Raw genomic sequence first — 23,355 nt, 5'->3', positions numbered from 1 at the left:
AATAAAAATAACACAAACATCAATAGTGATATAAAGCATTTTTGTCAAATGCAACATGGTAACTACGATAGACCAGTAAGTGATTTAACAATCAGTAAAACTACAGTGAATCTGAGATTCAATGACCTGAATGGACTTACCATTTTAGAAATTTAAAGAGATTTAATTTAACCAGAACTTCAACAGATGTCATTTCTGTTTGTCCTAATGAAATGGCATACAGCAGTATTAAAAGTAGAGAGCATTTTCTCTTGCCAACACCACTTTCATTAACTCTCTACATACACACTAACTGTCCCCTTTAGTCTCTTTCTTGACTTTGACGTACTTTCCTAGTTCAGAAGCAGTGTTTCTCTGCATTTTCACTTCATGGAAAACCTTTAAAGAAACGAAGATGCCACATTTGTGACAATACGGATGTACCTTGAAAGCATCACGCTAAGCCAGACAGAAAGACAAACACCGTATGCTCTCACTTATATGTGGAATCTGGAAAAACAGAGGTGCCTGGCTGGCTCAGTTGGTGGAGCACGCGACTCTTGATGTCTGGGTCGTGAGTTTGAGCCCCATGATGGGTGTAGAGATTACTTAAAAAAATAAATTTGAAAACAATAACAAAACTCATAGAAAAAGAGATCAAACTTGTGGGTACCAGAGGCAGAAAGTGGGAGGAGGGCAGATTGGAGGAAGGTGTTCAAAAGGTACAAACTTCCAGTTACCAAATAAATAAAGTACTAGGATAAATAAATAAATAAAGTACTAGGAATATAACGTACAACATGATGACAACAGCTAACACTGTTGTATGATATACAGGAAAATCGTTAAAAGAGTAAACTAAGAGTTCTCAACACAAGGAGAAAAGAATTTTTTTCTTTATTCTTCTTTCTTTTCTTTTTATTGTATCTATATGAGAAGATGTTAGCTGAATCTATTGTTATCATTTCACAATAAATGTAAATCAAACCATCATACAGTATGTCTTCAACTTACAGTGATGTATGCCAATTATTTTTCGATATAACAGGGGAAAAAAGCCACATTAAAAAAAAATTTGAAGGTGTCACAACCAATGTGGTTACAGTGTGGCTGTATTGACAGAAAGGAAGTAGGGTGCCCCCACAATGAATAAAATTTGAAAAAATCAAATTAAACCAAACAGGAGAATGGCTGCTCAGTTACCCACCGAAACTGAGTGTCCAACAAAGTCTGTAAGGCCTGCCTGCAGGGGCACCTGGGTGGCTCAGCTGGTTAAGCGGCTGCCTTCAGCTCAGGTCATGTTCCCAGGGGTCCTGAGATCAAACCCACATCGGGCTCCCTGCTCAGTGGGGAGGCTGCTTCTCCCTCTCCTCCCTCTCCCTCTGCTACTCCCCTCCTTGTGCTCTCTCTCTCAAATAAATAAATAAAATCTTCAAAAAAAAAAAAAAAAAGCCTGCCTGCAGATATTTTAAAATCTAAAGTTTACCCAACTACTTGCCACTTTATAATGCTAGTATAGCATGAACCCCAATAGCTGTAATACTAACAGAGTTAGATCAAGGAATGAAAATGGAACCCAATAAAGTAATAGTAGGACTAAAATTCCATCTTGAAACTGACATATCAGAACAAAAGAAAAAAGAGACTTAACCTAAGTTTCGAAATACAGAAATTATTCATAACTGAGTTTTAATGACTACACCAAGGACCAGACAAACATTTTCTGTAAAAGGCTAGATGAGTAAACATTTTAAGCTTTGTAAGCCATATGCGATCTGTTGCCTTTTTTTTTTTTCAACCCACTAAAAATGTGAAGACTATTCTTAGCTTAAGGCAGTGTACAAAAAAAGGCTACGGCCCATGCACCCCAGACATCTGGGCTCGAACTATGTACCAATTCCTTTTTACTCCCTAAGAGTAAAGAAACAAAAGTGCCCCTTACCATTTATTTCATTATAAATGAAAAAACTTTGGCTGCTTATGCTATAGAAGCCTTAAATGAGGATCTAATAATAATAAAAGGTACAGAAAAAAATATGTGTATTGACAGGCAAATAGTTCACACACAGGGAAGGAGGGAGATCTGCAGGAAAAGCAACGCTCTGGAAGATAACTTTTAGCCACAGTGGCACAAGAAATAAGTACTGTTCTACCCTGACCATTATGCAATGGTAGTAAGAAATCAGAAAAGCTACTTATATTTTATTCTCCAGAATTAAGCAATTTTAAAAAACTGTAGTAATAGTGTGATAAGCAATTTTCAGATTTCTAGGTATGTAGCAAGGGACATACTATTTTTTAAATCCTTGGCAATAAAATAAATGAAAATTGGGTCATTTAAAAAAAGGGACATAATAAAAATGAAAACTGCTGTTAGATGGAGCTAACACCTTTCTTACATAAAACCATTTTTCTTTCTGCAGTTATAATACTTTGGATTAGGGTAAGATTTAGGGCACACTGTATCTAATTTTACTAATATTTTTTAGAGGAGGAGAGGGGAAACGGAGAATCTTAAGCAGGCTTCGCACTGAGTGCAGAGCCCAATACGAGGTTTGATCACACGATCCTGAGATCATGACCTGAGCCAAAATCAATAGTTGGACGCTTAACCAACTGAGCCACCCAGGCGCCCCTAAGCCAACTGAATTTTAAGTAAGATTCAAACATAAAATTTACAGAATGTGAAGCAGCAAGAAGAGCATAAAGGAAATGGAATATTTAAATTTAGAAATACCATACCCATGTTTCATGACATGGAGATTCCACAGTTTCATCACTTCTTTCTCTCCTTCATTAACATCAGAAAATTCCTCGATTTGCTAAAAAAAAAAAAAGAAAGAAAGAAAGAAAGAATACCTATTAAATACAGAAAAAACAAAATTGGTATTTCTAAGAAAAAATTATGAGACTATCATAAATTTTTTTAACAATATCACAACTCATTTATACAGCAAAGTGGCAACATTTGTTAACAGAACTTTTATTTAAGTAATTTTAAAAGGGAAACCCTAAGTTATAAAGTAGTTACCTACTTCAAAAAGACCAAAAACATGATACAAAATCACAAGAAGAAAATCTTTGTATGTCCTTCAGTTGGTAACTGTTTAAATGACACAATTACAAAAATTGTGGATTCAAAAAAAAATTGTGGATTCCTGAATTCCTTTTAGAAAGGGGTCCTTTACACTAAGTTAAGAGTTTAATCCATATTAAACAACTATTAGTTTTTTGTTTTTTTTGTTTTTTTAAAGATTTTATTTATTTATTTGACAGAGAGAGACACAGCGAGAGAGGGAACACAAGCAGGGGGAGTGGGAGAGGGAGAAGCAGGCTTCCCGCGGAGCAGGGAGCCCGATGTGGGGCTCGATCCCAGGACCCTGGGATCATGACCTGAGCCGAAGGCAGACGCTTAACGACTGAGCCACCCAGGGGCCCCAACAACTATTAGTTTTTAAACATGAATCACTTCATCGTAAGATTCTAAAATCACGGTCAGTGGTGATAATAGTAATACTCACTGTAATGGTTTTTTCTCTTAGCCATTCAGGATCTTTTTCATCTTCACTATCTACTTCCATTTCTTGTGGACGGAGAGGTAAACAAGTATCACTATGGAAATATAGACGATTGTGTCCACTACTATACGTTCGCTGCTGTTCCACTTCTCCATCTTCAGATTCAAGAAATTCAGACATGCTTGCTTTTGTTCGTTTTGGTCTGATGAAAAGAAATGTTGATGTAACATTAAATGACAGGGATAGGATTCTTTCTATTTTACACCTCTCAAATAGAGTACATTCCTCTGGTACAGGTTCCTTTCTAGGTATGCACACAGTAACTTCCACTGGGAGAATTCTTTAATCCCTCTAATCACTGTAGCAGTAGTGACATTAACATTTAAGACATAGGAAAAAGTTCTAAAGAGGAAGTGAGAAAATCACTACAGGGGCTGGGGAGGGTTATAAAGCAGTATACCACCTCAGACACTTAGCTAATAATCTGAAATAATGATTCCCACCCTAAACAGTAGCTCTGTCTAGCTCTCCTTTGTGCCTCCACCATCACCAATAAGTCAGAGAATGAGTTTTGTTCTATGACCTTTTTACCTACCTGCACACAAGAATATGTGTGATAGGTGTTCTCTTTACTGGCCCATTGCGACTAAAAGCAAATCCAGGTTGGCGATGAATATCCTGAGGATTTCCTGCATAGGAGCCATCATAACACTCGTTGATAGAAACATCTATTCTAGCACCCTTTGGATGATACTGTAACAAGAATGGCAAGATGCTCAGAATAAGGAAATACTAATTACCTCTACCCTACATACCTATGACTTTAATTGAATTAATTAAAAAGTACTTGTGGCTCTTAATGTTTTGAACACTAAAATGAGCCACACATACAAAAATGGTGAAAGGGAAGTCAGAAGACCTGGAGTCAAGAAGATCTGTTAAAATCCTGGCTGTGACATTTATTGGCTTGGTAACTTTGTACAAATTATTTCTTGTTTGAGTAAGAATAAAAAAATCACCACTTAATTCAAAGAGCCAATGTGAGGATTATAGAAGTCAACATAGGTGCATTATGCAAATATACGTAAACTGAATCACTGTAATTCATGCATATGGCAATCCATCAAATGCAAAGATTTTGGCATTTTGTGCAGAACAATTTATTATTTTTACTTTTTTAAAAGATTTTATTGGGCGCCTGGGTGGCTCAGTCATTAAGCGTCTGCCTTCGGCTCAGGTCATGATCCCAGAGTCCTGGGGATCAAGCCCCGCATCGGGCTCCCTGCTCAGCAGGAAGCCTGCTTCCCCCTCTCCCACTCCCCCTGCCTGTGTTCCCTCTCTCGCTGTGTCTCTCTCTGTCAAATAAATAAAATCTTTAAAAAAATAAATAAAAGATTTTATTTATTTGAGAGAGAGAAGGGGAGAGAGAGAGAGATTGAGAGAAAAAAACATGAGCGGGGGGTGGGGCAGAGGGAGAAGAAGCAGGCTTCCCTGCTCAGCAGGGAGCCTGATGCGGGGCTAGATCCCAGGACCCTGGGACCATGACCTGAGCGGAAGGCAGACGCTTAACTAACTGAGCCACCCAGGTGCCCCAAGAAGCACAGGTTTTCAAAGTCAGATTGTCTTATGTATTATTGGAAAGAAAAACAAGAAAAGTCACTTACAACATAATTGAAGATAAATCTGCTATGGCAGAGTTTAAGATGCTTGAGTAAACTATAAAGTTTGCGACAGTTCAGAGTACACCACGGGCAATGTAGGTCATCTCTTGCTTCAGTTTGTTGTCTTGTATTGTTGTTATAAAGAAACTTTAAAATAACAAAAAACAAAAAACAGCAAATCTTCAACTTAAACATCTCAAGGTATTTTGTTTCAACATCACCTTTAAAAATACTTAAAACAATTTACAAAGAAAACCAAATTAGAGACATTCTTTTCATTTAAATATGCCAAAATATTTCAGATGTAACATGCAAAACAAACGCATTTCATGATTACTTAAAAAAGAAGGGCGAGCTATGTTTACCTGATAAAATATTCTTAATTTTTGTCGGTTTTCATTTGAAGTATCTTTTTCTTTTCTTGTTTGTAGGTCTGTATTCAATGATTCTTTAACAGCTGAAAACATATACTTTTATATTTAATACAAATACGTGCTTATAAAAAGTGAAATAATATATCTTGTAAAACTAAACATTAAACTTTTCAAAGAATTCTACCTACAGTACTTAACAAAATTTTTTTAAATTTTATTTTTTTAAGATTTCTTTATTTGAGGGGCGCCTGGGTGGCTCAGGTCATGATCCCAGGGTCCTGGGATTGAGCCCCGCATCAGGCTCCCTGCTCGGCGGGAAGCCTGCTTCTCCCTCTCCCACTCCCCCTGCTTGTGTTCCCTCTCTGGCTGTCTTTCTCTCTGTCAAATAAATAAAACCTTAAAAAAAAAAAAAAAGATTTCTTTATTTGAGAGAGAGTGCACACACAAACAGGAGAGGGAGAGAGTATCTGAAGCAGACTCCACGCTGAGTGAGGAGCCCTATGCGGGGCTCGATCTCACAACCTTGAGATCATGACCCGAGCCGAAACCAAGAGTGGGACGCTTAACCAACTGAGCCACCCAGGTGCCCCACTTAACACAAGTTTTGTTCTCATCCTCAAGTTATTAAGGTCTTTACTGGCAGGACCCATTTTTTCCCTTTAAAAGTCCATCTCTCTCCCTCTCCACCCCCCGCAAAATAATAAAAAAAACCCACCTCTTATATTCTAAACCATTATGAAAGTAACCCCAAGTAATTATATGTAGTCGCTATAATATTTTAAAAGCACTCTGAGATCAGAGGTGGTTTTGACTGGTCTTTGTATTCTCAGTGCACCAACAGTGAGCAGATATCCACCAAGTGTTGATTTAACAAAAATTAAAAATGATTGTATCAGTATCACCCTAAATCCAAAAGATAATGGATTAATAATTTTGGTATATTTCTTTACAGACTTAAAATGTTTTTCTTTTCCCTGGCATAACTAACCATTTCATATGTACAATTTTGTATAAAACTTTCTCAGTTTCTTTGAAACACTTACCTATTAGACTAGCCACAGAGTACTTTAAGAAGTGCCCAGACCACAATTTACTTGGGAAATCTTTGCTCTGACACAGGCCATTTCTTACATCTCTTTGACTCATTAACAGTAACTTACAATGAGTGGACATGAGTGGTCAATGTCAAAGACAGCTGTCTTAAGCCTTCTGTCTTCTTTAAATAGAGTTAGATAAAAACATATAGATGCTCTCAATTGAGGGCAGTGTTCCTATCAGGCAGATACAAGATGACAGAACACTACACTGCACCTGAGCCTTAACTCAGCAGAGTTAACTCCATTTGTAAGTCTTTTTCCTCTAAAAATTTCCTGCAAAATTTAACCTGGTAAAATTCAAGTTATGATGATCCTCTTCCAGCCCTAAAACTGTAAAAACACTCTGAAATACTGAATTCAGTTCTACAACATATACAAATCTTTACATGAATTATAAAAAGCATACAGTTCCAAAACCCTTTATATAGCTGCAGTTCCAAAATCTAAAAAGGTATGAAAACCAACTGTTTTTCTCATGAGCTTCAGAGAAATTTATTTGGTGGAAAAACTTGTCCTAAATTGACATGAGGCTATCTATAGATGGTGTTATATAACATATGGCATATATATATATATATATATATATGTATATATACATATACTATATATACACTATATATTTCATCATGCTTTTAAAGTTTTTTAAAAAAAATTCCCAGATACATCTGTCACAAAACATAAAGAACTGCTCATATTTCCCAAAGAATAATTATTAGAGCAAATGGCAAACAAATTAATCTGAAGCCAAGTGCTAACTCTACAAAACATTACTATTATTTTAAGTTTATTTATTTTTTTTGGTAACCTCTACACCCCATGTGGGGCTCAAACTCACAATCCCAAGATCAAGAGTTATTCCAACTGAGCCAGCCAGGCACCCTTGCAAAGTACTATTTTGACAGCAATGTTTTCTTACCTATAGTCTGAGTAGGTTTAACTGAACCAGGCTTGTTTTCTTGATGAAGACTCTCTGAATTTCTAGTGGCAAGAGGCTTGGCAATAGGAGCTGTAGATTTGTCATTGGTTTCTCCTGTCCAACGAAGAGTGAACTGCAACGTAGGTCCCTGAGAAAATGTTTCAAATGGAGGCAGCCTCTAAAAAAGAAAACATATGAAAAGAGTGAAGGTTCCACATAATGAATTGAAAGAAATCATAGGAACAAAAAAAACCTCCTGATACCTATTATGATAAATTAATGTGGATTTTAAAACCTAAAACGCCTAAAGAGATGGCCAGGCAAGTAAAGCACATATATGGCGCAGTACAGACTGAAGTACCGGAGGGCTCAGGTTGCCTGAAGAGGCAGCCACTTAACAGCAATGGATGAATTGTTGCCATGTGCAAACAGAGCCCCAGCACAGCCAGATTTTCAGATTTTTTCAAAAGAAGTCAGAAATCCAAGTTCTCATGGGAAATCTTCCTATTCTTACATGTTGGTAGTCAATGAAAAATGGTTTTAAAAACAGAAAAACTGTGGTAACCAAAGCCTGCCGGTTTGCCACCTGTTAGATGACCAACTACTTTCTCTTTGTAAATTGAACGCTTACAGAGATTAGTAATTTTCCCTGACTTCTTCAGCTTCAACGACAGCTGCCCTTGTTTCTCCTGTTTGGGTTTTGGGACTCTGAACTCTCTTGGCTTTCCTCCTCAACCTCTAATCACTTATAGGATGACTCTTCTCCTGGTCTCCTTAATTCCTAGCTAATATTTAGCCATTTGCCCTAATCTCTCACCTGTCCTTAAGGATTTACTTAAGGCTGATGATCCCAAATTAATTCTCCATTCTTTATACTGGAGGTCCAAAACTGTATATCTCAACTGCCTCTTGGACATTGCCATTTGGATGACATCAATGTCACCTTGAACTAAAAATATATTTAGACATGATTCTATTTTCTTTCCTTCCCAGGTATAATTAGTTTTGTTCCTAGCATTATCATTCTACCAGGGACCCTAACCTAAAAACTTCAGAATTACATTTGACTCCTATTTTTCTTTTGTTTGTCTTATATAATCACCAAGTATAGATCCTTACTACCTTATTACTACAGTATCTCCGCTGCTCTCCTCCTTCTAATTTTTACTTCTCAATTCATAGATAGAAGACCAAATAATCTTCTGAAAGACTGCTTTCATGCTCTTCCATAGAAACCTGTTTAATGGGACACCTGGGTGGCTCAATCAGTTAAGCAGCTGCCTTTGGCTCAGGTCATGATCCCAGGGTCCTGGAACGGAGCCCTACATCGGGCTCCCTGTTCAGCGGGGAGTCTGCTTCTCCCTCTCCCTCTGCCCATTCCCTCTCTCAAATAAATAAATAAAATCTTAAAAAAAAAAAGAAAGAAAAGAAACCTGTTTCTTTTACTCCCATACAAGCCTAAACTCCTACATCTTTATTACAAATAATCCTCTTAAAACTATTACTTTTGGACAGGAATGAAGTAAAAGTGTGCTTTCATAAACCAGTTTTGAAAAAGTAAGTCTCCCCATATCTAGGTATTTATCTCATAAAAATATTTGCAATGCATAAAGATATATGTACTAGTATATTCACATTTGTGAAAAGGTAAAAAAAAATTAATATAATTGAATTATCCATTAAAATAGCATTGGTTTAGTAAATTATAAGACATTTATTTAAAAGAATACCACAAAGCTTTTAAAAAGAACCAAATCTAAATGCTCTGACTTTAAAGGGATGCCCTATTGCTTCAATTTCTTGGGAAAAACCAACAACTCATGTAATTCTTATTTTCTTGTGAATAAAAATTTAAACTTTAAAAGAAATTTAAAACATAATGAACAACTGCATGAAATTCAAACACTATAGATAAGCATAAAAAATAAAAATTTAAAATCCCATCACCTAGAGGTAACCACCATTAATTTTAGAAAAAGTAGGAGTATGTATATTATTAAGTAAAAACTAAATACCATGGAAATCTTCTTGTCAAAGTATTGTTCTTTTTAAACTATCTTTTTAGATTTAAGGTATTTCCAATTTCTCACTACTTAAAAATTTTTGACAGCATCTGTCAAAATAAAATAACTAATGAAAGTGAATCATTTCTCCACTGTAAAAATCTAAATCTTTTCAACCAGTTACTATACCTTGTGACAAAATTGAGGAACTGGGCTTAATTGTTAATGCCTATAAACACAATTTAAAATGTCATCCATATTGCCAGTCTGCCCTCCAGTAAGGCTGTCCCCAGTTAGTCTCACATTGAAGCATTATGTGAGAATACATGTCCTCACATCTCAAACTAGACACGGTCAATCTTTTTTCAAATTAGTGAAGTATTATCTCTGATTTTGTTTACACGTCTTTGAATACTAAGAGGGTTGAATCTTTTTAAAAGCTTGCTAGCTAGTCATCTATACTTGTTGCCGTAAGAATTGCCTGATTGTCCTTTAACCATTTTTCTAATTAGATTGCTTATTTTTCTTATTGATTTATAAAATTACACATTCATATTAGCTTTTTGTATGTTACTTTTTCCCTGACCTATCACTTGTTTTTAACTTTAGATTTTTACAGTGGAGAAATGATTCACTTTCATTAGTTATTTTATGCTTTCTAACTTTTGCATACTTGTAAGAGCTTTCTTCATATTAAGATTATATTAATATTCATCTCCATTTTTTTCTGAAGTTATGTAATGTTAATTTTTACATTTCAATTATGAGTCTTCTGGAATTTATGAGGTCTAAGTTTATTTTCAGATGGCTAGAGACCAGTTCTGTCACAATGAATGAATGATCTTTTCCACACAGATCTAATACCAATTTTATCACAGACTGAAGTCCAAATGCACATGGAACTATTTTAAAACAATGCTTCAGTGATCCACTCATCTATTCCTATGTTTATTATACCATACAATTTAAGGTTTTTTGGTTTTTTTTTTTTTTACCTTTATAGTATGTTCTACTATCCGTTAAGTAAATGTCCTTAGAAAACTTCCACAATATTCCTTACTATTATTACATACTGTCCTAGGTTAACTTGAGACTAATTTTAAGGCTTAAAAAAATCCTAGGATTTTGTTTGTGATGGCACACTGACATAACATATTTGGAAATAAATGACTAATTTATTCCGTTGCGTCTGCCTCCCCAAGAAATATATTTATTCTTTTAAGTCTCAGAAAAGTTACTTTAAGTATGATTTATCTAAGTTCTGCAGATTTCTTGACAAATGCATTATTGGTCATCATATGTTGCCTGCTGTTACTATGAGCAGGATTTACAACAGTTTGTTGTTGCTGTTGTTTTTAATTCAAGTTAGCTAACACATAGTGTAGTACTGGTTGCAGGTATAATAGTAGTTAACATTTATTGAGCACTTATTTTATGCCAGGCACGATGCTAAGCATATTTATTTCATTTAATCCATCAATTCTATGCCTCGTTTTCTAGATGAGAAAACTGACACACAAAAGCTTAAATAACTCGCCAGAATGCCACACAGCTAGGTGTGGAGATTTGAACCTAGTACTCTGGCTCCAAGGACAGTGCTTTCCATTGAATACTTTGACTAGGTAATCTTTACTTGTATATTTCAAAGTATAAACACAAAGGACCCTACTTCCAACATGAATTTGCATCTGGGAAAGAAAACATCAATCAAAAATGGGAGTTCATGACTATAATGTGCTCCACCTTCTAAGCAGTCCATACCTTCCCATCAAGAATAGTCTCCCATGTTGCTCTTTTCTTGCTTATTGGACATTCTTCCATTTCCTGCATGGCTACTTCATATTCCCCATCTAAAAGCTGTAAGCGCCTGTTAGACAAACACATACACTTTAAAGTAACCTGTGTATTATTGTAAGTACACAAACTCTACATCTTCAGATTTATACTAAAGAGCATTTATTAAATTTATAAACTAGCTTACATACCCAACGAAATTTTGAAATCAACCTACTCTCCATTCCTGACAAAAGCAATTTTGATTTGCACTAATAACTATTACTACTAGAGAATTATTTCATTACTGTGGCTAGTCAGATACAACTTATTATACTAACATATAATATATGCCTAAATTCTCAAAACTTGGTAAATTTTAAACATTAAGTATAAAGCACAAGTGTAGGCTTTATACTTTAAGAAAACGGGATAACAACAGTGTTACAATACTTGCCTTAGGTAACCACTAAGAATTATGCCTCTGTCATTTCTGACTATTGAAAAAATTTGAACTAGAATTCTTGACTTTCATTCATGACCAGTAAACTTGATGATTATGACTCTGGTAACTATAAGATCCTGGGGGCACCTGGCACATATAGGTGCTCAATAAACATTTCATGGATGAATAAATGAATGAAATACCAGTTGAATCAAAGAATTATGCCCATACTCACATTATAGTTTTAACGTATGTGTACATGTATGTGTGTGTACATACAGTTTGTATTATTTTTTTCATACCTTTTAACACTGGTAACACTACTACCCTAAACACCATTCTTCAACCATGCTTAATGATAAATTGTATGTCACAAGAATCTGGTTTCTCTTCATCAGTCTTGGAATAGTTCTGTTAGGACAGCTAACATTTATTGAGTGCTTACTATGTGCCAGGCATTATTTGGAAGACTTTACATGTTTCACTTAATTTTCCCAACTCTATGAAGTAGATTACTCCACTCTTCAGAAGAAGAAACTGACGCAAAAAGATTAAGTAGCTTGACTTAAGGTGACAAAGTAGGCAGCGCTAGCAACTGAATGTGGGTAGCCTATCTCTAAGTCTGATCTTAATACCAAATGATTTTGAGACTTAAGAATTTTTGTCTTTATGCTGTGCGCCTTGAATTTATTCTACTTCAACAGTGTAGCAGTAAAGCTATTCAACTTAACATTTTAAAAAGCTATTTTTATGTATTTGTATAGGTAATAATACATTCATATACTTCTAAACTGAAACGAAGCTTCCCTCATGCATTTACATGGCTACATAATATTCTATTTTATAGTTGTACATTTGATAGCTACAATCCAATTTACTCTCCTACCTGTAATGCATGAGGAGGCCCTTTTTTCCCCACAGCCTCATCAACAGTGCTTTATCAGTTTTTTGATCTCTGCCAAACTGGTAAGTGAAAAAATGACATCTCAGTGTACTTTTATATTCAGATGTCTTATCTTTTAAATGTTTAAGAACCACATATATTTTCCTTTTTTGTAAACATTTTTATTTTATCTCTAGCTCATTCTTCTACTGGGCTGTGGTATTTTAATGAGTATGATCTTATTACATTAAAGAAATGAGACATCAATCTATAGTAGGAGTTGAAATTAATTCTCCCTTGTCATCCTTGTCATTTTATTTTTGACTTAGTTTAAGAGGACTTCTTTGTTTTCAGAATAAGTTTTTAATTTTGCTTAATATTTCATACTTTTTCTATATGGTTTTTGAATTGTGGTCATTCTTTAAGGAGACCTTAACTTCTCTGAGATTATAAGAACTTTTTACATATCTAACTCCTCAGATCTTGGCTTGCAAATACTTTTCCTCCATTAAAAGGAATCAAGACTAGGAGCGCCTGACTGGCTCAGTCAGAAGAACATGCAACTCTTGATCCTGGGGTTGTGAGTTCAAGCCCCATCCTGGGTGTAGCGATTACTTTAAAAAATAAAAAATATTTTTTTGGGCTCCACAGTGTGGAGCCCACTTAAAAAAAAAAAAAAAAAGGCAAGGGGGTGGGGGACACCTGGGTAGCTCAGTCAGTTAAGCATCTGACTCTTGGTTTTGGCTCAGGTCATGATCTCAGGGTCATGAGATCAAGCCCAACCCCCATGTTGGGCTCTGCACTAAGCAGAGCCTGCTTGAGATCCTCTCCCTCCCCCTCTGACACTCCCCTCGTTCACACTAGTGCATGGCTTGCTCTCTCTCAAATAAATAAAATCTTTAAAAGGAAAAAAAAGGGAATCAAGACTGAAGAAATGACCAATTCCAGAGCAGAAGCAGGAGAGGGAGAATGTAAGCCTGGGCTATCTTACTATTCAGAAAATAAGGAAAAACAACAAAAAATTAAGTAAAAAAGACATATAGGACCCTGTTTAGAGGGGCTCCTCCTGACTAAATTTGGGACAACCTGAGCATTAAAATGAGTAACAACATGAGTAGATTAAAGCAGAATGAATAAAAATGGAATTTGTTACTGATTAAGAAGAAATACTGATTAAAAAATTGATAAAAATAAGTTGAGAGGAATGCTCTTCTATTTTATAAGAAAAAATGCCTATAAACATGGAAGAAATGACAGAATGTTAACATTTTGGCAGCTCCATAGGAATAATTTTTTCAAGCAAGAATCACTGATGGATGCTAAACTTTTGGGTGGAAGGTTTTTGGGCAGAAAATGCACATTTACCCAGTTGAAACTGAGATTACCATAGAAATTATGTATTAATTAATTAAAGGGAAAAGATACCGTTACAATGGAGAAATACTGTGACCACCACCATAACCAAGTGATCAAACCTAATTTTACCTGCATCTGTGATGTACACAAAGAACACATTACTGTTCAGTGTATCCTGCCCAAAATGTTTAACCTGAATCTAATCATAAACTGAGAGACATTTTGCAGAACTACAGGCCTGTACTTTATTACATGCCCTCTTTAATACCCATCACCAGGCACCCATCCCCCCACCCCCCCAGGCCTGTACTTTAAAAGAGTGTCACAAATAACAACGAAAAGAGAAAGACAGACTCATAAATACAGAAAACAAACTAGTGGTTGCCAGAGGGGAGGAGTGTGGGGGAAAAGCAAAATAGGTGAAGGGGATTAGGAGGTAAAAACTTCCAGTTATAAAATAAATAAGTCACAGGGATGAGAAGTATGAGATACGGAATAGTAAATCATACTGTAATAACTTTCTATGGTGACTACACTTATCGTAGTGAGCACCACAAAATGTATGCAATTGTTGGAATCACTATGTTGTACACCTGAAAGGAATATCATGTAAAAAAAAGGTAATATACGAATTATAATTAACAACAATAAAAAGTTTCACAAAAGGCAAAAAGAAAAGAGAAAACAAAGGGTTGGAGAACTATCCCAAATGGAAGGAGACTGAATAGATATGGCAACTTGCTACAGATCACAACCCTTGGGGTGGGGGTGGAGATGGGACCAGCTACGAGGGGCATTATTGTGGTCAACTGGGGATAGTATTTGTTGTGTTATGTTAAAAGTTCCTGAGTATGACAGTTGTATTGGTTACACCAGTGGTTATGAAGGAAACTGTCCTTGTTTTTAGGAGATACATACTGAAATGTTCAGGAGTGAGGAATGAAGTAGTATGTCACATTCTAACTTTAAAATGGTTAAGCACAAGATTAAATACACACTCACAAATAAAGCAAATGTGGTAAAATGTTAATGACTGATGAATCTAGGTGAAGGGTATGTGGGTATTAATGATCTATCTATATTGTTCAACTTTTTTATAGTTTAGAAATTTTCAAAATTATCGGGGGAAAATTCTCCCATGGTTTCTACTTGGTACTTTTAGTCATTAAATAGAAAGCAGCATTTCATACATACAAGGAATATGTTAATACATGTGTAAGGCAGAAAGAATTTTAAAAAGCACACAATACCCACCCCCATGCTGCCTAAAACAGAATACTGACCAACATCAATGAAGCCCACTGTGTCACATCCCAGTTGCTTCTCCCATAAACTTTAACTACGATCTCCTAAAACATGTTTCTATTGTTTCCCATTTAAATCTCTAACCTACAAATTTCTGACTTTAAGAAGACACTATAATGGTTTAATATAAAGTGATATATTCTAATAGTAATATTAAGTGATTTATTCTAACACAATACAGCAATACAGTAGCCAGCATTTATGGCATTATCCTAACCATCTTTGCTTTCCTATTAAAAGACTTGTAACTTCCCTCACCTGGTGGCTAATAAGCGACAGTACTTTTTAAAGAGGAGGAATGTACTAATTGCTTTACTTGCCTCTTTCCCCTATGCCTAACTAACAGTGAACTGTGTTAACTACCAGCAAGCAGACAAAAACAAGAACTCATGGCACATTACAGGTTCCATTCCCCAATCCTGTCAAAAAAGAATGCTGCCTTTGCCTCCTAGATATTCTTTTACTGGCACTAAGATGCTTCACTCCCCAGTGAAAAAACTGGAGATGGTGACAAATCCAGGTGTTCTTTGCTACCCTGTGCCAAATACACAGAGCCACATGATGACAACACACAGATTTCTTCCTTAATTTGATAATACATAACCTCAAGATTTGCACATGGCCCATTTCATTCAGGTCTCTTTCAAATATTACCTTCTCCTAGACCTTTCTCTATAAAACAACCATTTATTCTCTCGATTTTTCTTCACAGCACTCACCAATAGTGAGTTACTGTAATTTTTGGGTGGTGGTGTCTGTTTCTTCCACTAGAAGTTAAGTCCCATGAAGGCAGGGATTTTGTTGCCTTTTCACTGCCTAGAACAGTGTCTGACAAAGAGTAGACACTAAGAAGTGACATGCCTAATAAACAATCTTAACTGAGCCATTCAAATAGCAACTCATCTGTTTATTGCTTTCTATGTGACAAAGAGAAAAATTCAGTATTTACAAACTTCTTTTATCATTTATAAGAATAAAGAGAAACAAAGGCAAAGAAATATCACCACTATATTATTCTTCAGAATAAAAACATTTCTAGAACATTAAGGGAACCTCACTTGTCCATCAACATTACCTGTTTTTATCAAATACGGTCATTTGTGCAACAAATGTCTTTTCCCCATCTTCACGATTTCGTTTTCTTCTAGCTGGAAGTTCTTCATTGACATCTGAATTTCACAAACATTTTTTATAAGTCAAATATTCAAACACAAAGGTCTTTTTTTTATATGATCCCTTATCCCAAATTAGGTACAAATTACAATTAATTTGTGATATAATGTCCAGACTTACACTTTTCAATTTTATGTTTTACCGTATGTGTATGTCCTTACTAGGCAAGGAGAAAAAAATCCTCTTATGGTTACTTTTCAACTCCAAAGGCTACTTCAAGACTCAAAGATTATTTCCCCAATGGTGCCTCTCCACTGAACTTCACATATACCTCTATTATACCATTCAACATCATTTTGCTACAATTATTTATATCTATCTCTGCACTCTAGGTCAGCTTTTGTGAGCTTCTGGAGGATAGGACTGAATGTTTTAATGATATTGGTATTTCCAGCACTTATATGTTGGTTGAATGATTACCTCAAATGTGGATTCAGAACTGTTGGGAAGACAGAAGGATAGATATGTAATAAGCAAATATAATAAAATCTTAATTATAGAATCTAAGTGGTGGGTAGACAATGTTCACTATATAAAACTCTTTGGACAGTCACATATGTATGAAATTTTTCACAATAAAATGTGTGTGGGGGGGAGGGATGAATTCATTGTTTTGTTTGCCGAGAGACGAATTTGAAATACCAGTCTTCTCCATCCAGTGTTCAATGTACTTTTTTTACTACATGAAATATGTTTCATCATGTAAAAATGAGAACTTTACAGATTAAATACCTAGTACAGCACAACAGCCAACCAAACGTTTAAGCTCCAGGGTAATCTACCATAAAATTAATTATCTCATCAGACTGTAAAATATCTGCAAATAGAGGTCATTTCATGCCTTTAGAATGCATGCAATTTACTTCTAGTTCTGCACCATTTTCTTCCTTGGAAAAGCAAAGTTTAAAATAAAACTATTAAAATAAAAATTACCAATATTTTCATTGGTTTCTCCATTAATCATTCCATTAAACTCTCTTCTTCCTGGACGAGTCACTCTAAATAGCAATGAGTAAGACTTCACCATATGGCTGTTACTAGGTTCAAATTCATTACTGGAAACTGCAAGGGACGGGAAATTTCCAGGTTTTGTTTGATTGAGATCAGGATTCAAAGGCACCTGCTTTTTACCTGTAGGAACTTGCCTTATTGGACAACTTACATCCTGCAAAGGCAAAATTATGAAATTATACTTATTTATGCATGCGCAATTATTGTAAGAATTATAATAAAACTTATAATCACAGATATAGGAAACATCATTACCAAATGGCATGCTAAAATTCTAACTATACTTCTGAAAATTGTGATGAAGCAAAAAGAAAATTTGGAACAGCTATATCCCAAATATTAACTATTGAGGATTTCTTCAATATAATGAAAATGATACAGTATATCCAATATTTAGCTGATGGTCATCTGAAATAGTTTTAAATTAGAAATATGGATAAAAAATAAAAAATAAATTGGAAATATGGAATTAAAACCAAGCTTAAAATGTTAAGCTCGGGCGCCTGGGTGGCTCAGTTGGTTAAGCGACTGCCTTCGGCTCAGGTCATGATCCTGGAGTCCCTAGATCGAGTCCCGCATCGGGCTCCCTGCTCGGCAGGGAGTCTGCTTCTCCCTCTGACCCTAACCCCTCTCATGTGCTCTCTCTCATTCTCTCTCTCAAATAAATAAATAAAATCTTTAAAAAAAAATAAAAAAAATGTTAAGCTCATATAAATTAGTAATCTTTTCCCTTAAATTTTCTATTTTATTTTTTTATAGATTTTTTTTTTTTTAAAGATTTTATTTATTTATTCATGAGAGAGAGAGAGAGAGAGAGAGAGGCGCAGAGGGAGAAGCAGGCTCCCAAGGAGCAGGGAGCCTGATGCGGGACTCGATCCCAGGACCCTGGGATCATGACCTGAGCCGAAGGCAGACGCTTAACCATCTGAGCCACCCAGGCACCCCTATTTTATTTTTTTAAAGATTTTATTTATTTGTTTGACAGAGAGAGAGAGAAAGTAAGAGAGGGAACACAAGCAGGGGGAGTGGGAGAGGGAGAAGCAGGCTTCCTGCTGAGCAGGGAGCCTGATGCAGGGCTCGATCCCAGGACGGATCATGACCTGAGCCGAAGGCAGACGCTTAACGGACTGAGCCACTCAGGCGCCCCTTAAATTTTCTATTTTAACAAAATAATTGATAGGACCATTAGAAATGAAAAAAGATTATAAAAACACCACTGTCAACGTTATGAAATAGTAAATCCATGTATTTAAATGTTGCTTAATAGAAGCAATACTGTTCATCTTATGAATAATATTTTGTAATTATGTAACTGGAATTATGCTTAGTTGAAAAACTGGAAGATGTGGAAGACCTTTATAACAAGATAGTAGCTTCTTTTTGAAAACAATACATTCTTAATATATTAAAAAAAAATTCCACTCTACAAAAAAGTATAAAATGAGAAATACATAAGTTTCCCCCACCTCCCCCAGGTCCTAGAACTCCAGAGATGACTAGTATTAGCAGTTGGTTATGTATATCCTTCTTTTTTTTTTTTAAAGATTTTATTTATTTGACAGAGAGAGACACAGTAAGAGAGGGAACACAAGCAGGGGGAGTGGGAGAGGGAGAAGCAGGCTTTCTGTTGAGTGGGGAGCCCGATGCAGGGCTCAATCCGAGGACCCTGGGATCATGACCTGAGCTGAAGGCAGATGCTTAATGACTGAGCCACCCAGGCGCCCCTATGTATATCCTTCTAAGCAAATGTTTACACCTATTATTTTTTTGAAACACAAAAAGGACACTAGAATTATATTCACAATTTTTTTGCCTGCATTTTGAAGAATGTTCACATCATTGCTTATCATGCATATGGAGATTGCATGGGAGTGGGAAATGATATTTCTTAAGTTAAAGTTTTGAATATATACTTACACTGTTGTCTCCTATCACCTTAGTCCACTCCATACGAGTGCTTTAGTAGTGCTCAAGCCCTGTGTCACCATACTATGATTTTGGAAGAACATCAACAATAGGAACCTCTATATAGGTCATTCCTAATCTTAAAATACCCAAGATCTTAAAGCTACTAAACGTGTATCTGTTGGCTTTAGTGGGTTGCTGAGAAAATTTAACTATCATAACATGTTTCTGTGGTGAAAAGATTTGACCTTATAAATAAAAACTTGAGGCAATGTATTAATAGGTCAATGGCTAATAACACTGGCAACAGAATTTCTTTGCCCGAGAGTAGTGTTACAAGAGGTAATCCTTTTGGGAAAAACTCTTGCAGCCCTTATTTAAATTTCAATTGGTACAAATTGCTAAAAAGCTGAGAGATCGAAGTGGTAGGGAAGCATCTGAATTTATGTCCTAAGGTGCTAAAAGATAGCTTCTTCCCTTCAACGTAAAACTCCTATAGCAGAAAGTTTTATGCAGATACCTCAGCCAGCCCAGAAAAAACATGAAGATCTGGACAGTTGGCAAAAAAGGTTATCAGTTTTTTAATTCAGCCATCAACATATTTAAAAGCTTTCAAGGTTTGGGGTACCTCAGTGGCACAGTCGGTTGGGTGTCCGACTTGGTTTCAGCTCGGATTGTGATCTCGGGGCTGTGGGATTGAGCCCCTCCTTGGGCTCCGTGCTCTGTGCTTGCTGCAGAGTCGGCTTGGGACTCTCTTGCACCCTCTCCCTCTGCCCCTACCCCCACATGCTCTCTCTCTCTCTCTCTCTCAAAAAAAAAAAAAAGAAAGAAAAAGCTTTCAAGGTTTAAAAGCACAATATATATGCATGAACATACTCAATTAAAAAATTATTCCTCAATCTACCAATATTGTGTTATATGTTACCTTTCTTTTTTTGTGGCAAACCTTCACAAGCAGGACTTCCAAGGTAACAGAATTTTGTTCATTTTCTGAGTTTTGTGATGGCTTATCTAAATAGAAAATCAAAACTTTAAAAATGTTTTTGTTTAAAAATATAAATATTGAACTCATTTTCCTAAGAAGTCTGGGAATTTCCAAAAAAAAGACTTCCTATAATAAAGACTTCTCAGAAGTTTACTCATTTTTTCCCCCAAAACCAGTTCCAATTTGCAACAAACTCTTTAAAAGCCTTTATATATAGTCATTTAAATAAACCTTTCACAATACAATTATAATTACCTTCCTACAATACTGTGATTTCCTTTTGATTCAAATAAGATGTTCAATTATTTTAATTAATACTAAAAACATTTACTGATTATATGGCTATAAAGATTTAACATTTATGATAATAAGAATATAATAAACTACTAGTCGAAAAGTGTTTTTGACAAATACAGTTAAAGCTTCTTGGCAGAAAACACAAATGAGACAGTCAAGACAGACAACCACACGCAAAATAAACATTTTAAATTTTTTTCCTTCTCCCAAAATCTATTATTAGAAAAATTACTTAGTTTAAGATACACTTAAATTGAACTAGTTACTATTATATATTTTTTATTTTGAATGCACAGCAATATCAAACCAAAAAGTTCTTTGATTTGACTAGGACTTGTGATCAAAGGAATTAAAATAATGGATTTCATATGTAAAAGTTATATAAACAACTATATTATCATTTCAAAAGAAAGATAGTTTACCTTTTCCCTAGAATTTCTCTAAAGCCTGAACAGGATAGCTAAATTTAGGATATTATTTACTACCTAGGGGAATCTCTCTTGGTTTACAAAGTTTAGGGATTTTAATTTTAAATAATATTACGTCTATATTCTCTGTTATCAATTAACTGACAAAGGCTTTTGCAAATTAAGGTTCTAAAGTACTTCTCTATAACTTGTCTTTAATCCCAGAGGCATTATTAATAGTTCAAACTATTTAATCAATCATCACTAGGTTTAACTACTATAACAGCTGAATCTATAAACATAAACAAAAATAATTTTCCTTCTGAGATTTTGGACAACACTTTTTTCTACTTAAAAACATTCTTCTTATATAGGGTGTGTGCATAAAATACAATCAGTCTCTTTGAAAGTTGTATTCAGGCAGGAAAAAAAAAATTCAGTGTTTAAAATGCAGTAACAAAAATGCTCTCCAAACCATACTCACCATGAAAATAGTACCCTAGTAATCTTTGTGTATTCATTCTAAGCAGTTTCAAATAGTAATATATAAACAAAAGTCTTCATTTAAAAACAAAAGGAAAAATAATCAGATTTTAGGGATCTTGATGTTGGTTTTCTATCTTGATTTCTTAAAAATATTATTTCTTAAAAAAAAAAAACTACAAATATACCTTGATTAGACAAGAGAGGCAATATAGCTGCTTCTTCCCAACTTCCACTAATTTTCAAAGTTATAATGGGAAATTATTTTCTGGAAACAGAAGTACCAACAGAGTTTACTTTCTCATTTACCTCTAACATCAGAAAAAATAAAAACTTCAAGTGAATTTGAGCAATTTTGAACTCTATGTATTTTGTCATGTAGACAGGAAAAAAGTTTAATCAGACTACTCACCAATTAATTTCAACTAATTCAAGTAAAATTAATTCAACTTAAATATTAATCAAGTAACAATATTAATTAGTAAATATTCAATTAACATCCATCATCAATTTCAGTTATGGATAACTTACATATGTTTTACGTACGTCCCTGGGAACAAAGGGCTAATGAACCTATAAAATTCAAACCATAAACTTTAAAGTATTAGAGTCCATGTACTTTAAAAGTACGACAGAAAACCAAGTATAAAGAATGATTAGAAATAAGGACTCTATAAGATGATTATAAGTAATTTAGGAAAAAACATAAAAATGCTACTCAGTTTACTTCTATATAAAAATGGACCAGATCTAAGGCAAAACCAGAAGTAAAGTTAAATTAGCTAATAGAGATATGACCAGATTTCAAATTCTTACATAAAAAACCTGACTAGTTATCAAACTGTTCTAATATAACCATATTATTATTAAACTTTATTTCTTACTAAACAATACCAAGGATGATCACCTTGACATGTTTCTTAAAAAGATTTCATTCCATTACACGATAATAAAGATGGATTAAGTCAAGCAGCATTTTATCCATTTTGAAACCAACTGAAACTTTACCTAGCATGCTTTTACCTCTTTTAATGAAGTAACAATTAAGACTATATACTTTTCTTTGTAAAATATCTAACATATTGATATATCCCACTGGTAGCAGTGGTTGTTTCTATTTTATCATTACTGTATTAAAAAAGAAAATATGATGCAATACCATCAACTAAAAATGCTCATGCAGAAAGGATTCTACTCAGGGGACTCTTCACCTATTTCAGGTTCTAAGACCATTTAAAGTCCAAAAAATATTAGAAATAAAAAATGGCAAAATCTAAGAAATTTAATTGTATTGAAAAGATTTTCCCATTATTTTCTAATAACCTCTGGAAAGATGATGACTCTGAGTAGGGTAAGATAATGTTATATAGCTTTTTTTTTATATCAACAGTTAGTGTCCTAAAAAGTATGGTTTATTAGAGATAAGAGTTGGAATTTCATACAGCAAACATTTACCTTCAAGAATGATCACACACAAGAAGAACTATGAGAGACAATGGACTCTGAAAAACAAACTGAGGGTTCTAGAGGGGAGGGGGTTGGGAGGATGGGTTAGCCTGGTGATGGGTATTGAGGAGGGCACGTTCTGCATGGAGCACTGGGTGTTATGCACAAACAATGAATCATGGAACACTATATCTAAAACTAATGATGTAATGTATGGGGATTAACATAACAATAAAAAAATTAAAAAAAAAAAGAATGATCACACACAACACTGAATAATTTTAACAATTTCAAAATCTTAAAACTTAAATGGCTAGCAGGAAAGCAATAAGGAAACC

General features: G+C 34.8%; 1 protein-coding gene across 3 annotated transcripts in view; it reads right to left on the bottom strand.

The window, feature by feature from the left end:
- SUZ12 (SUZ12 polycomb repressive complex 2 subunit) overlaps positions 1 to 23,355 on the bottom strand; it is a 42,718-nt gene that overhangs the window by 2,360 nt on the left and 17,003 nt on the right. For 2 of the 3 annotated variants that reach the window (XM_036089971.2, XM_078068159.1), the window contains 10 exons: positions 20,325 to 20,410; positions 17,417 to 17,648; positions 16,386 to 16,479; positions 11,310 to 11,415; positions 7,546 to 7,723; positions 5,524 to 5,615; positions 5,162 to 5,305; positions 4,093 to 4,250; positions 3,501 to 3,699; positions 2,722 to 2,801 (listed from right to left, as the gene is read on the bottom strand). In XM_036089971.2, the coding sequence (XP_035945864.2) occupies positions 2,722 to 2,801; positions 3,501 to 3,699; positions 4,093 to 4,250; positions 5,162 to 5,305; positions 5,524 to 5,615; positions 7,546 to 7,723; positions 11,310 to 11,415; positions 16,386 to 16,479; positions 17,417 to 17,648; positions 20,325 to 20,410 (1,369 nt within the window). Of the gene's footprint in view, positions 1 to 29; positions 379 to 2,721; positions 2,802 to 3,500; positions 3,700 to 4,092; positions 4,251 to 5,161; positions 5,306 to 5,523; positions 5,616 to 7,545; positions 7,724 to 11,309; positions 11,416 to 16,385; positions 16,480 to 17,416; positions 17,649 to 20,324; positions 20,411 to 23,355 lie in introns of those variants that run through there. The other variant, XM_078068160.1, reaches the window with a different exon arrangement.

Source organism: Halichoerus grypus, chromosome 2 (assembly GCF_964656455.1).
Source record: "Halichoerus grypus chromosome 2, mHalGry1.hap1.1, whole genome shotgun sequence".
Taxonomy (NCBI): Eukaryota; Metazoa; Chordata; class Mammalia; order Carnivora; family Phocidae; genus Halichoerus; species Halichoerus grypus.
The sequence above is the reverse complement of the archived record's forward strand: the minus strand, read 5'-3'. Positions and strand labels throughout refer to the sequence as shown.